At 64.9% G+C, this 14458-nt stretch overlaps 1 protein-coding gene and 1 long non-coding RNA gene across 2 annotated transcripts in view; one reads left to right on the top strand and one right to left on the bottom strand.

Moving 5' to 3' along the window:
• COL6A1 (collagen type VI alpha 1 chain) overlaps nt 1-14458 on the bottom strand; it is an 18496-nt gene that overhangs the window by 1340 nt on the left and 2698 nt on the right. The window contains exons 4-33 of the mRNA XM_029938809.1: nt 13803-13962; nt 13532-13660; nt 13396-13416; nt 13191-13211; nt 13067-13111; nt 12286-12339; nt 11624-11668; nt 11464-11490; nt 11232-11258; nt 11099-11143; nt 10852-10905; nt 10594-10656; nt 9854-9916; nt 9685-9738; nt 9558-9593; nt 9344-9406; nt 7735-7797; nt 4649-4711; nt 3898-3960; nt 3525-3575; nt 3328-3363; nt 2683-2745; nt 2430-2495; nt 1868-1903; nt 1561-1597; nt 1243-1251; nt 864-997; nt 572-681; nt 288-471; nt 1-207 (exon numbers count right to left, since the gene is read on the bottom strand). The exon at nt 1-207 is cut by the window's left edge and continues 1340 nt beyond it. Coding sequence (XP_029794669.1) covers nt 1-207; nt 288-471; nt 572-681; nt 864-997; nt 1243-1251; nt 1561-1597; nt 1868-1903; nt 2430-2495; nt 2683-2745; nt 3328-3363; nt 3525-3575; nt 3898-3960; nt 4649-4711; nt 7735-7797; nt 9344-9406; nt 9558-9593; nt 9685-9738; nt 9854-9916; nt 10594-10656; nt 10852-10905; nt 11099-11143; nt 11232-11258; nt 11464-11490; nt 11624-11668; nt 12286-12339; nt 13067-13111; nt 13191-13211; nt 13396-13416; nt 13532-13660; nt 13803-13962 — 2029 coding nt within the window. The remainder of the gene's footprint in view (nt 208-287; nt 472-571; nt 682-863; nt 998-1242; nt 1252-1560; nt 1598-1867; nt 1904-2429; nt 2496-2682; nt 2746-3327; nt 3364-3524; nt 3576-3897; nt 3961-4648; nt 4712-7734; nt 7798-9343; nt 9407-9557; nt 9594-9684; nt 9739-9853; nt 9917-10593; nt 10657-10851; nt 10906-11098; nt 11144-11231; nt 11259-11463; nt 11491-11623; nt 11669-12285; nt 12340-13066; nt 13112-13190; nt 13212-13395; nt 13417-13531; nt 13661-13802; nt 13963-14458) is intronic.
• LOC115291374 lies at nt 1766-4393 on the top strand. Its single transcript, XR_003908409.1, has 3 exons — nt 1766-1931; nt 3041-3151; nt 4090-4393. It is a non-coding gene; the product is annotated as an uncharacterized LOC115291374 (long non-coding RNA).

Here is a 14458-nt window from a genome sequence, read left to right on the forward strand (position 1 = left end):
CCCCTCCCCCGAGCCCCCCAGCCCACCTATGCAGATCTGGGTGGTGACGTTCTTCAGGAACGCGTCCTCCAGCAGCTCGGCGTAGTTCTCCTTCACCAGCGAGATGCCCGGCGGGCCCTGGGGCGCCAGGCCCTGGCAGGAGATGACGTTGAGCTGGTCGGAGCCCGCGGTGTAGCCAAACATGTCCTTGATGCCCACGGAGACCACCTGTGGGGGAGGGACCGTGTCAGCGTGGCCCAGGCAGAGAAAGTGCCCCACGTCCTCAGGGGCAGGAGGCAGGGCCCCACCTGGATGTCCGGGCCGCAGAGCACGTTGAGTGGGGTGGGGTCCCTCTGGGTGTCGGAGCGGCCGTCCGTGATGACCAGGGCTATGCGGTTGTTGGTCGTGGGCGGCAGCAGCCGGCTCCGCGTGTACTGCAGGGCCTCGCCCGTGAACGTGCCCCCCGCCATCCACTGCAGCTTCTTGATGGCTCTGTGGGGCAGAGCGAGTGCGGTCAGTGTGGGGGGCGGGGGGGCGGGGCCGGTCAGGGCCTTCGGGTAGGCTTGCCGGTGGCCGGGCACGCAACACTCACTCCTTGAGCTCCTGAACGTTCTTGATGTTGGCGTTTCTCAGGTCCACGTGCTCCTGCATCTGGTTGTGGCTATACTGCACCACCCCCGCGTGCGACTCCTTGGGCTCAAACTGCACGTGTCACATGCCAAGGTCAGGAGGGGCACGGGGGTCCCGGCAGCCACCCTTCCGCCCGCCGTCTGTCCCTGCTCCACGGGCCCCCCGAGCCTCACACTCTGGTGGGTGGAGGTTACGGCTTTTGAGAAACGAAGTTCCGGGAGCCTCCTCTTTCCAGCCTGGTGTCCCTGCCTCACCTTGACCAGCTCGTCTCTGCTCAGCCGGTCGATGACCTTGATGATGAAGTCCTTGGCGATCTCAAAGTTCTGCAGGCCGATGCTCTCCGAGCTGTCCAGCACGAACAGGATGTCGATGGGACCACACTTGCACTCTGCAGCCAAGGAGGGGTCCCCGCTCAGCAGAGCTGCCCCCCTGCCGGGACCCGGGGCTTCTGGCCCCAGCCTGTGGCTGGCCGCGTGGGTTCCAGTGGTGAGGATGGGGACGGGCCAGCGCCACAAGGCCGTGGTGGCACCGTGAGGACGTGAGGGTCCCTGCTGCTCTACAGCCTAATATAGGAGGAGGGGGCACAGCCCTGCCACCCCCAGGGAGCCCTCTAGACACATTCAAGTGACTCACCGCAGCAAGCTGTGGGAAAGAGGAGAAAACAGTTATATTCCCGTCGAGAAGTCAGGTCATAAACCCTCTGCCAGCTTCCCGCCCTCCTTGACTGCCCTCACCAGTGTGGGCTGTTCTGCCCGGTGCTCGGGACCCCTGGGTAGGGCGGTGGGGGGTGGCAGTGGCTTGGCCCCCACCCTCCACCTCTGGGGACACTCCCGCCCCTCCTGTTTGCCTCCCTCCCGGCCACAGTTCCAGTGGTCCCTCTGTGAGCACCCGCAGGGGGTGCTGGGGCCAGAGGGACCGGTTCCTTCCACCCCAGACAAGAGAGATACTCACAGCACATTTTCATGATGATGTCCAAGATCTCACATTCCTGGAGGGGAAGAGACACAGGCCCCAGGGCTGAACTGGTCCCCCCGCCGCCCTCCCCGGGGACCACGGCAGGACAGGGCTGGGGCAGCGGCTCTGACTTTCCAGAGTGTTAGGCACTCTGGAGCAGGGGCACCTGAAGTGTCACTGATATGTGGTCCCTCCAGGTTCCTCCATGACGACCACACCCCGCCCCACTGCGTCATGGCTCTCCACCCCCGGATCCTTGGCCAGAGTGGTCGGCCCCCCAGGGACGTCACAGACACCCACTTACATCTGGCCCTGGTGGTCCCGTGTGTCCTGGGGGTCCCTGTCAGAGGAAGGACCAGAAAAAAGTGGTAAGGACGATCACTTCCTGAGCTGCGGGTCCGATGGGGGTCCTGAGCAAGCCCACCCTCACCCTCCTGGTCTTGGGGCCGACCCCACCTCCCATTAGGAGCCCCTGACTGCCGTCGGCCCTGTGGTCACCGGCTGGCACCTACTCCCTCGCCCGGGGGCCAGCGGGGGGCTGGGCATGGCCCTTGCCATCAGGGTGTTCACCACTGGGGGGGCAGTTCTACCCAGTCTGACTGTGCCGCCTGGATGGACAGGGGCCCCCCCAGGCCCCCGCCCCAGGCTCTGCTGTGCTCTCTTCATGCCCCACCTGCTGACCGGCTGCTCCCCCTTCTCTAAGCTCCCCACAACCCTTGAGATTGCCCGTTGCCTCCCATCCCTGCTGTCAGAGTGCCAGCCCCCTGGAAGCCTTCCCTGGAGACCTACTCCCCAAATCGCCACCCCTACCCCCCTGCAGCCTTGGAACTCCAGAGCGCACCCCCCCGGCTGCCGCACCCACTCACCTGGGGGCCTTCAGGGCCCCGGTATCCCTTGGCTCCTTTGACACCTGGGGGTGAGATGTCATTGTTCTGGAAGGGAAGAGCACAGTGTCACCAGACACAGCCACCATCAACCAGCCACCCACTGCACTCTGCCCGGGTCCAGGGTGCCCTGACCCCCCCACGCCCACCCTCGGAGCCTCAGCGGCCCACAACCGCCTCTCTCGATGGCCCCAGCCGGTGACTTCCCAACGTCCTGGGCGGGCTCCTCACTCACGTCCTCTCCAGGGTCTCCAGGTTCTCCCTCGTCCCCCTTGAGGCCGGGGTAGCCTTTTGTGCCCTGTGGGCGACAGGGAGCATGCGGTCCGTGTGGCGGAGGGTCTGCAGGGGACCCTCCAGGTGCGTGTGTGTGGCTGGGACCCTGGCCCAGGACAGGGTGGGTGCAGAGGGCCTGGGCTCCCGGGGAGGCAGGCCCCTGGGGTGGCTGGTGGCCAGAGCCACGTCTCCATGCAGACCAGCACCTCGGCAGGGGCGGCTCTCACCCAGCACCAGCCTCCCGCCAGCCCTCTCCTCTGCCAGATTTCTATTTTCAATCGGCCTTATTAACTGTCACAGTGCTGCATTTCCTTTTCAAGAAGCAAAAGTTTTACAAGGAAAAGATGGAGAGAGACACCGTGGCCCACCAGAGCAGGTGCACGTTCCTGGGGGAGACACCTGGGCCGAGTGCCAGCCAGAGGACACCCGAGGTCTGAGCCCCTGGGAGCCCAGAGGGGAGTGTCGGTCCCCAGGTGCACCCCTAGGCCAGGCAGGGGCACCCACAGGCTGAGACACACGTGGGAGGGGCCTCGGCTAAGCCCGTGTTGGGGCACATGTGTGGTGTGCGTGTGAACACGCCGCTAGCCGGGTGGTGGCGTGTACTCACGTTTATCCCGAGGGGGCCTCGGCTGCCTGGGTAGCCCTGGAGAGAGAGCAGGACCGTCAGGCCAGCCTCTGATTTGGCTGTGGGGGAGGGGGTGCCCGACAGGTAATCCCAGCCGTGACTTCCTGGTCCCGCCCATGGTCCTGGGTCCAACCGGCTGGCCCGAAGGGGGTGCCAGGCAAGGGGTTTGGGGCACTCACAGGGAAGCCGGGGAAGCCCTCAGTGCCGTTTCCGGGTGGGCCGTCTTCCCCCTGTGGAGAGCAGACCGAGTCTTGTCACCGGGACTCGCCCAGGCTCAGGATGGTCCCCCCTGCCCAGGACTGCCCTGCATGTCCCCAGACTCCGGAGAGAGAGGGGCAGTGCCTGCGGGGAGCGCTGTGACCCCCCAGGACCACAGTGACTGCAGTGCCCGCGGTGCCCTCGACACAGAGGGGACAGTCGCCTGTGGAGGACACACCTTGCCAGACAACCGCGGCTGAGACCCTCAAGCCCCCCGTGTGCACCCCTCCCAGCAGAGACCTGAGCAGCCAGGCACCCCCACCCAGGCCCTGGGCCCTTGGGACCACCACTCACCCTTTCGCCCATCAGCCCGGGGTCTCCGGGGGGTCCTGCGGGCCCTGGAGCCCCTCTGGCACCCTAAGGAGGGGGCAGGGGCGGGGAAGGTTAAGTGGACGTGCAGGCAGTGAGCAGTGCAGGCCGGAGGCCCAGCGCGGCTCTGCGGAAACGGAAGGCCGAGTGCAATAACACCATGTTTCTCCCCCTCAGCACAGCGTTGATTCGAAGGAGGATTTTTAAATTCATCATCCTGTGGAAGGTGTGACGGGGCTAACCGACCCCGGGGGGCGTCCGTACGTCCCGTCCAGTGACCCGCCCGGGCAGCACCCCCAGGACAGGACCAGAGATGGGGCTACGTGCCTCCGGGGCTGGGAGTGCCGACCCCGGAGCTCAGAGAAACCCGGCACGAACAGGGCTGCCCAAGGTCGCGCCAGCCATGGCCTGCAAAATCTTTAGGGTTCCAGAAAATTTCATAATGACAAAATTAAAGAAAAACTTTGTGAAGTCAAATTTATAAGGCACAAAATGGAAATAACAAAAATAAATTGGAAAGAAATAAGCTAAAATGGTTGTATTGTTTATCTCTGGGTGGTTTAGATTTCAATTCTCTGGGTTTTTTTTTCCTACATTTTCCAAGTTTCCTGAAAGACACAGCAGTTACCATAAAATGCACTAAAACATTTAGGGGTCTACCTAGACGGGGGTACTCCCCAGCTGTAAGGGCCCTCAGGGGCCGGGGGCAGGGGCTGGGGGCAGTGGGGCTACTCACCTCGGGCCCTGGGGGCCCCTCATCACCTCGGTACCCTTTGGGTCCAATGGGGCCAGCCTCACCCTGCAAAGGTGCCACACGTGTCAGTGCCCTCTGAGCCCCGCCCCCGCCCTCCGGGCCCCAGGTCTGTGCTGGGGGCCTGCCTGGTTTACACCTCTCCCGGGAGGCCACTGCTGCCTTTCTGGGTCCAAGGTCTTGGCCCCCTGAGCACTTCAGGGACACCCCAGCCAGGCCCCAAGAAAGGGTGAGCACCCCAGGCGCAGGTGCATCCCGGGCCCCAGGAGACAGGAGGGCCACGCTTGGGGACAGTTTCTGCTCAGCCACCTCAGCAGCTGGCCTGCTGGGCGGGCGCCTCCTGGGACCCAGCTCAAGGGTCCCCTGCTCCGGGTGGGCAGTGCTGGCATCCACGCAGGGAGGTGGCCGTGCCCGCCGCAGGGATGAGAGGCTTGGCCTGGCAGGGGCCACACAGCGGGACTGTCCCCCTCCCTCCTTTCTGGACCCTTCCTCTGCTCTGGGAAAACTCCCTGCTCAGACAGGTCTGCAGGGACAACTGCCTAGTGGGGGTCTGGAGTCTGGGGCCACGACGGGTCAGGAGGAAGGCTGCCCGGAGGCAGAGACGGCACTGAGGCCGGCCAGGCGATGTCCAGTGTGGACAAGCCGGATTCCACAGCGTCCTCACCTCCCTGCCCCTCACGGAGGGTTCAGGTGGACAGGTGACTGGAGCGCCACAAGTCAGGAGCAGACCTTCCCGGCTGGGCCCCGGGCTGGGGGACGTGGGACCTCCCCCGGACAGCCTCCAGTGGTGACTGGCTTTCACGGTGGCAGTTACTCAGGGACAAGCAGGTGCTACCAGAGGAAACCCCAGTGACACCTCCCCCTCTTAGCATCTGAAGCTGCAGCGTCTTGAACGACTTCCCGAGAAGGGACCAGACCACTGGGACCGCGGCCAGCTTGTGCTGGCCACACTGCCCCCCCCCGAAGGACAGTGGGGGGAAGGCGGGGGGCCTGGGAACGTTGCGGGCGGCCGAGTAGCCCCTCCCGGGAGGACACCTCGTCAGAACGGGGGCAGATAGAGGCCAGGGACCCCAGAAAGACACAGCAGAGAGAGGGCAGAACCTGATGCCTGACCTCCAGCAGCAGGAAAGGCCGGTGTTTCGCCGACCGACGCGCTGCTCACATAAAAGTTCCAGCCCCCCTCACTGCTGACCCTAGTAGATCCTCCGGATGCATCAAAGAGGAAGCAAAGAATTCAATAAAAGGGGGAAGGCATTTGGAATCTTGTAAATGAGCAGAACATCCTGATCCTCAAGATCCTGGGACAAAGCCACATGCAGAGGACAGAAAAAATGTCTGTAGAAGCAGACCCAGTGGAGGATGGGCCGCTGAGGGCGCAGCCAGAGCCGGGACGCGGGGGCCTGGACCCTGAGAGGCCGCGCCCGGCCTTTCCCGCAGACCCTGGCACAGAGCAGGAGAGCACAGGGCCGTCCCCGAGGTGCACGGACACGCAGAGGGGCGGCATCTCTCCCGCGCACACAGGTGCCGGTCCAGGGCTGTGTCACACTCTTGGGGGGGGCCTACGTGGGGCCAAGTCAAGTACAAGTATTTGGCAAATAACACACGCACACACCATTTGCCCATGACATTGCACTGCTAAGAATTTACGTTCTGGATGCAGCCCCGGAAGTATTTCAAGATGGATAGATGGATGGGTGGACGGACAAATGGAGACCCAAACGAGCTAAGAGACAGACAGACGGGCACTGATAGTTCAGTATTTTTCTGCAAAGCAAAGTCCTGGAGATCACCTGCACGGGTGTGGACAGCGGACCAGACCGGCCACTCTGCGGGCGGACGGGCGGGGCCTCGGGCTGACCCGGCCGGTCCCCTGGGGGCTGTGCAGAGGGCACCGGTACCCCGCACCCTCTCACACCCCACGCTTTGTCTGGGAGGATTCTAGAAGAAACTAGATTTTGGAAGGACGTAAGAAGGGATCCCAGTGGGGGAGGCGCGGGGACAGGAGAACTCGGCTCGTCCGTGTAAGCCCTTCTCCTGCCGGAGTTACCCATCCCACCGCTCTCCCAGCCAGGGGCGGGGCCTCTCTGTGGGGTCTTGTGTCTACGGCCACGGAGCCTCTACGCCTACTTTCCTCCCAGAAGGGGGGGCAGAGGCTCAGAAGTGCCCGGCTCTGCGCCGGCAGCGCCAGGGCCCAGCGGGGCCTCTCCTGCTCACCCGGCCACAGACCCGGGAACGGCCCGGAACTGTGTGCGAGGGGAGGTTCCCACGGGCTGCGCCTGCCTATGTGGGCGCCCGCCGCCTGCACCCACGCTGGAGCGGGCCCAGGTGTGTCTGTGCCGCCGTCAGGAGACTCAGTAGCCCTATGGCAGGTGCTTCATTCTTGGTTTTTAAATCACTTTTTGCTAAAATCCCAACTCCAAAATTTTCTCCACAAGAAAAGCCACCAAAACGTTCGATGCCACAAACCAAGGCCCCCTAGGGCCCCGGGTCTGGCCCCCCCCAAGGTCACCCCCATTCACAGCTGCTGTCTTCCTCCTCGCTTTCTGCCCACCAGGGCCGCTGTCCCCTCCTCCTGCCCGCTGGGAGGTCCCCAGCGCCTGCTCCCCTCCCCCAGCATGGCCTCTGGAAGGTGTCACATCCAGGAATTCTGGAAACTTCCATGCACTGGCACTCTCAGATCTGCCTCCAGCCAGGATCTCACACCTGGATTCCACGCACTGAGCTGTCTCCCCGGGGCTCAAACATGCCGTTTCCGCCAGGGTGCCCCAGGGGCCTCAGGTCCACTCGAGCCCCGACTGCCATCTTCCTGTGCCAACCGAGCCGGGGCCCCCTCCCACCCACTCTGAGGGCAGAGCCTAGGCGGCTGGGGGTGTGCCCGCTCAGCTCCATGTGCTGGCAGACCCCCGCCAGGTGACAGGGGCACAAGAGCGGGGCCACCACTCCCGACCCTGGGCAGCCCCCACAGGAAGTCCCCAAGTCAGAAGCAGAGAGGGACCGCCCTTAACTTCAGGAGCCACCACAGCCTTTCTGTCGGTGACAGACGTGGCCGCCACCCCCTGACCGCTTCCTACCGGGTCTCCGGGGACGCCGACGGGGCCCTCTCGTCCCTGGTCGCCTTGGGGTCCAGCTTCACCCTGGGGAGGAGTGAGCAGTGAGTGTGGAGGCCAGGGGAGGCCAGGCTGCCGGGGCGGCCGAGGGACAGGGCCGGGGGTCCCACGGCAGAGGCCAGAGCCAGGGAGGGTCGCCCTCTCCGCGGGCCGGGCCTCACCCTGCCCCCAGCTTTCCACACACAGTGGCCGAGTGCACAGCCATCTCGAGGCTTTGGGAGGCCATGACCAGGAGGCCGGCAGCCCCTCCTGGGGCTGGAGGCAGCCCCTTACTTTAGCTGCGTGTCCAGTGAGGCTGCATGACCGGTCTCAGGAGCCGGCCTGACCCCTGCCGGCCTCTGTCCACCCAGGGGGCTTCCTGGGGTGCGGCCTGGCCTTCCGTCTGTTCCCTGATCTCAGCAGGGAGGCTTGGAAGGGGTCAGGCCACGCTGTCCCTGCTTCGATGTCCCTCTCCAGCCCCTGTGCTGTGCTGGGGACCGAACAAGGAGCAAGGACGGGACAGAAAGCAAATCTCTCTTCCGGTGACCTTGGCCTCAGGCTAAGCTCGCTCTCCCCATTGGGACACCCAGACACACGGCCTCAGGAAGAGCGGCCACGCCCGGGTCATCACAGCGAGAGGGACCACACGGCCTCCGCGGCGTCCTGCTCCTGGGATCAGATGAGGCTTGCCCTGCTCTGCGGCGAGCCGGTCAGGTCCACGCCCAGGTTTGAGGACGTCACCCCTTCCGCTGGCTCTGGGGGGCTACTGTCCCCTCCTCTGACCAGGCACGGCCTGTCTGGGGCCTGCCCTCCAGCTCCTGCAGAGCCTACAATGGACCGAGGGCCAGAGAGAGCTCTGAACGGAGGCTGGGCTGCGGGCCATCGCGACCGCGAGGTCGTGCAGGCTTCTGGACACTCCTGCTCCTCACGTTGTAAGAAAGAACCGTTCCGGAGCGCAAGCTCTGTCCCCAACATTTAAGGGGTTTGGGGGCTGCAGGGTCTGGAAAAGCCCGGATGTGCGATGGTGAGCTGAGTGAATCGTGACCTGGGAGGAGCCGTGCACCCACATGAGTGTCACCTGAGTGACAGGTGTGCACTCAACGAAAGAACTGTGCAGGCTGCTCCCGGGACCGCATCCGTGACGGCCACCGGGGTCCACATATGGTTGTGCGCATGTGTGTGTGTGTGTGTGTGCCTCCGTGTGCTGTGTGTGTGTGTGTCATGTGGCTGTGTGTGTGGCTGTGTGTGTGTGTGGTGGTGTCCCCCACACACGCTGGTCATCGGTGATGGGGGGAGGGGTAACGCCACCCCTTGCTCTCCTCATCTGGGCCCACACTCCCCTCCCCTGGCCCTGCTCACACCCCTGGAGATGCCCGGGGACCAGCGGGTTGGGCGGGGGCTGCCACATTTCCTGAGCCAGGGAGACAGACATGGGGAAAGGAGCGGGCGAGTGTGTGGGTGAATTCCAGGCGCCAAAGGGACTTGGTGGCATGTGCCCTGTGAGGCTGGTGGCCTGACCCCACCTGACCCCCCGACCTCAGGCTCTGGCCCCCTCCTGGGGCATGGGGTCTCAGCTCAGCCAACGGTGACTCACCGGGTCTCCCCTGGGGCCGCGCACGCCTGGGGTCCCCCGCGGTCCTCTCTCCCCAGGGCCGCCCTGTGTGGACAGCGGCAGAGAAGGTAAGGCTGTGGCTCGCACCGGCATCGGCAGGGGCTCAGGCGGGGCGTGGGCCGAGCCCCCACAGCGCGCCCCGGCCTCGCAGGGACCTGGGGCTCGTCAGCCACACCGGCCGCCCCGGCCCACTCACCCTTTCTCCAGGGGCACCGTCTGGTCCCGGGTTTCCCTGGGATTGAGAGGAACAAACAGCGTCAGTCTGGGCCGGGGACTCTGTTTCAGGGCCTGGAGCTGGGACAGGGGTCACGGGGGGCGCTCACCTCATCGCCGGCCTCTCCCTTCTCTCCGGGGGGGCCAGGTAGCCCCGGCTCGCCCTGGGGGAGAACAAGGCAGAATGGGCCCTGGCCGTGGCCTGCCCCTGCTCCCGCAGCCCCTCCTGGGGCCCCCCCTGCCCCGCCCCAGCCCCGTCGGGGCCCTGTGAGTGCTCACCTCATCCCCGGGGGGCCCAGTGCTCCCCGGCCTCCCGGGCTCCCCGTCAGCTCCAGGGGCACCCTGGGAAGATCAGAAAGGTCAGCCTGCGGGAGACTACGGCTGCCGGCCGGGACACCGGTCACCCTGCGCCGGGCCCCCTCACCCCGACTTCGGCCGCCCCCCTAACCAAGCACCCGTGGACTCTCAGGACCCTCCTCCACCACCCGCGTCTCCGCAGAAGTCGCCTCCCGGGTCGCCCACTGCCCAAGCCCCCCTCACGCAGATGGTGAGCCCCGCCCCGGGTCACCGGGTCACCGAGGCTGTCAGGCCAGGGCCCGCAGAGCAGCCTGCGGATTCTAATCCGCCCAGGAGGTCCGCTCGGCAGGAGCGCTGTCACCGGCCCGCACTTCCCGTTTCCAGCTGGAAACGCAGCTGCGCTCCAAGTTACACTCAAAACCTTGGGGCCCCAGTTGGCTTTCCTGCCTCCTGTTTGTGGTTAAGTTGAGACCTTCACGTGAGCAGACAGAGTCCAGGCCGCAAGGCCTCCACGTTTGTCCTTCCAGGGGGCAGCCTGGCCCAGGGCGCGGCTGCCGGGGGCACAGGGGACGCTCCCCTTGGACGGCCGCGCCTGCCCCCAGCCGTGGCTCTGTCGTCCGCTCTCTCCACCCCAGCGTCCTGCCCGGCCCACGGGCCATGGAGAATCCGCGCCCGGGAGGGTTTCTGACTTGTCCTGGGTACGTGGGCCCCGGGTCACTGACCTTTTCTCCTTTCAGTCCGAAGGCACCAGGGTCACCCTTGGGCCCGGGGGGTCCTTGAGCTCCCTGGCGAGAAATTGCAGGCGGTCAGTCCTCGGTCTTCAACAAGCAGCCATCGGGCTGCACACGAATGCAAACAAAAAGGCAGGTCTGCCTGGGTGTGGCCCGCCCGTGACCTCTTAGAGGTTCAGAGGAAGGGCTGAGTCTGTGTTCGCTCAGGAGAACTTAGCCCTAAAACTTGAGTGACAGAACGCAACTTACGTCGAATCCGGGCGAGCCCTTGCAGCCTGGCAGGCCGGGATACCCCATCTCCCCCTGGAGGGAGGAAGGCAGAATTAGAGGTCAAGACTTGCACTCCGGCTCATCGATCCCCGCCCAGGAAAGCCCCACCAGGACAACGGCCTGCACTTGGCCGGGGGGCTTGGGGGCCCCGGGGCCTGGGCCCTGGCAGCAAACATGCCTTTCTCGCCTCCTGCGAGTCACCAGCGCTCCCGCCAGGCGGGCTTACCTTCATGCCGTCCACGCCATCGATGCCACGCTTGCCCTTCTCGCCCTGCAAGGCACAAAGACCAAAGAAGGGTTCAGGAAGGTCAGACAGGACCCCTCGGGGGCAGAAGACAGGTCCCCGAAGACACACTCACCTTGTAGCCCTTGGATCCCCTGGAGCCCTGTGGAGACAGAAGGGGGAGTGAGTGGTCCTCCAGCGCGGCAAGTTCTCGGGGGAATGCCGTGCACACGTTCCCAGGGAGGCGAACGGGGTGGCCAGGATGGGTCCCCACCAGCGTGTCGTGGCTCAGACACACTGGAGATGGGCCACGTCACCTCCTGTGCGGGTGGGGGCGGCTCTGTGCCCCAAAGTCCTGCCTTACTCACCTTCTCCCCGCGGCTCCCTTTTTCTCCCTAAAGAGCAGACAGAGGAGGAAAGACAGCGTTACTAGTGTCCTGAGGCCCGAGGCCCAGGGCTGAGCCCAGGTGTGTCCCGGCCGGGCCCCAGGAAGGTCCAGCTGCTCTGCAGGAGGAGAGGGAGACGTACCTTCATCCCCTGGTAGCCGACGGGTCCCAGGTCCCCAGGCCTTCCCTGGAACATGGAGGAGAGTGCATGTCAGACAGCCCTGGGGGCAGCCACAGCCCCCACCCAGTCCGCCTTGACCCCCACTCTGCTCAGGCCTGGTCAGCCAGAGAGACCGGGTTGGCTGACCGCTGGCCGAGTCCCGGAGAGCAGCCCCTATGTGAAGGCTCCGCCTCCCAATCCTGGGGGCTCGTCAGTGGAGTCCAGGGAGGAGAGGGGAGATCAGGGCCCAGGAGGAGAGGGAGGAGGGGAAGGTCTGACACCCCCCCAAGGAGGAGAGGGGGGTGAGGAAGGTCTAAGACACCACCCCAGAGGGAGAGGGGGGAGGGGAAGGTCTAAGACATCACCCCAGAGGGAGAGTGGGGAGGGTAAGGTTTAGACCCCCGGGAGGAGAGGAGGGTGAGCTGGGTCTGAATGGAGGCCTCGGCAGAATGTGCTGGAAGGAATGCTTGTGGGTGCATCCTCTGGCCCTCACTGCCCTTGGGGTCATGTCCTCTCAGGGGCAGGCCACATGACCATGGTGCATAGAAACCAGCCATCCTTCTAGAAGCTTCCACAGCCCGACTTCCCTCCCAGCCTCAAGTTTGTCAGCCCCCCGCCCCCAAGATCAGGTGCTTGGCACTCACGGGGTCTCCGGCTTCTCCTTTCTCTCCTGGGAGACCTGGCTTCCCACGTTCTCCCTGCAACACAGAACAGGTCAAGGTTGGGGGACGGTTTCTATTTGTTTCTAAGACGCTGATGGAGAAGACCCCAAGTTGCTCACAAGAAAAGGATTAAGAAGATAATCCATTGGCCTTCAGAGCGTGAGGGGTTTTCAGGCTCCTTCCCTGTTACCTGTGGCCCTGGGGTCTGCGAGGTCAGTGCATGTGCCCCTTCCACAGAGCCCACCGGACCCTGTGCTGGCCCGTGCTGGCCGACCTGGCCCCTGAACCTTTGTCTCTGGCACCCCCACCCCGTTCCTGCTGCTGTGCAGGGCTCCCGGCTGGAGAGGGGCCCCAATGGTGTGTGGTGCCTGTGTGGCTTCATGGCCACGGAATCTAACAATTTTAGGGGTTCCAGAACCCCGGACTCTGATGGACGACCCCCACAGGTTGTAAGTGTGGGCCACACCTGGCCTTGGGCCCCACGTTTGCAGCCTGCGCACGAGAAGGTGGACCTCCAGGACCAGAGCACCAGGCAATGCCCGCCCCTCCGCCATGGGGAGGCCACGGGTCCCACGGGCGGGGGCACCTGCCCACTGAGGCCATCACTGCCCCCACACCCAGTGTGAAGGGGTGCTCTGTGGGGGCTTAGGACAGCTGCCGAGGGCCCACTGTGTCCCCAACACAGGGGGCTCCAGGTCGCGGGGACATTTGTCTGGTTCTGTATCCACACTTCTCTCCCTCCAGGGGGCCTGCGGCCACTCACCTCATACCCGGGGTCGCCCCGTGGCCCGGGAGGTCCTCTGGCGGGCTGCAAGACGGGAGAGAAGGGTCAGCCCTAGGTAGCACTCTGGGTGTCCCCAGAGCCGGGGGGGGGGTCCCACACTCACCTGGCACTCGAAGGAACAGCACTGCAGGACAGAGGACGAGTTAGAGAACAGGGCTGGGCGCACCGCCTGAGCTCCGATGGCGGGACCCACGGGGGGCTGGTGATGTCCTGGACAGTGGGGGGAGGGGGGCCCGGGAGGGGGGGGAGGGGGGAGGCAGAGGAGACAGAGGGGAAGGGGGACGGGAGGGCAAGGAAGGGGCTCCTACCACTTGCTCCACATTGTTTTTCTGAAAATTGAAATGAAAAAGCAGGATTAATTTATATCCAGGGCCACGGGATTTCCCAGCCGTCCAGACGCGGGCACGAGGGTGGGGCGGGCGCGAGGGTGGGGCGGGCGCTCACTATCATGTCGATGATGGTGTCAATGGTCTGGCTGATGACCTCCTCCGCGTCCCGGCTCTGCCCCCAGTCAGCCGCCGTGAAGTTGCGCCGGTAGGTGTGGTCCGTGGCGATGATGCTCAGACGGGGTTCCTGGTGTGGACAAGGGGTGAGGCTGAGTGCGGCTAGGGGCCCGGCCTCTTCCTGAGACCCCCGCCCTGTGGCGCGGTGCCTGCACCTCTGCGCCCCGCAGGCCACGCCCGGTGCCCCTCCGCAGAGCAGGGGGGGCTCCTACCAGGTGGTCCGGCGTGATGGCCACCGAGAAGACTTTGATGCCCATGTGCTTGGCCTCGTTGACGGCATCCTCCAGGCCCCCGCACGGCTCCTTGTAGCCCTCCAGGGGGTGCCCGTCGGTCACCACAATGAGGTATTTGTTCTCCTTCAGGTGGGAGCCGCTGCAAGGGGGGGGCGGTGGTGAGACCCATCAGCTCAGGACACCCCGGAGCACAGCTGAGACCCCCCCAAGACGGGAGTCAAGGAGTCGGGGGCCAGAGCCCCAGAGGGACACCCCGACCCAGATGCAACTCTCATGTGACAGGGGCTGATCCCTGTCACACTGGGCAGAGGGTTTCTCTCTGTTACTCCTGCCTATAAAGTGGCTGTGATCAAGGGTGTTAAAGCAGGAAATAGAGGTTTCTGGGATCACATTTCTCTCAAATTCCATCTTGGAAAACGCACAGATATCCAGGGGGAGGTACACGTCCTGGTCCCCCTGAGGTGCCCTGACCAGGGGGCCCCTGACCACAGGGAGCAGGAGGGGTTGGCTGAAGACCAGCCTTGGCTGTGGCCAGGGGCACCTGGGCCTGTGGCGGGGGCATCTGGGGGCTGTGGTTGGGGGCACTGAGGACTGTGGTTGGGGGCACTGGGGACTGTGGCCGAGGGCACCGGGGG

This window comes from Suricata suricatta, chromosome 5 (assembly GCF_006229205.1).
Source record: "Suricata suricatta isolate VVHF042 chromosome 5, meerkat_22Aug2017_6uvM2_HiC, whole genome shotgun sequence".
Lineage (NCBI taxonomy): Eukaryota > Metazoa > Chordata > Mammalia > Carnivora > Herpestidae > Suricata > Suricata suricatta.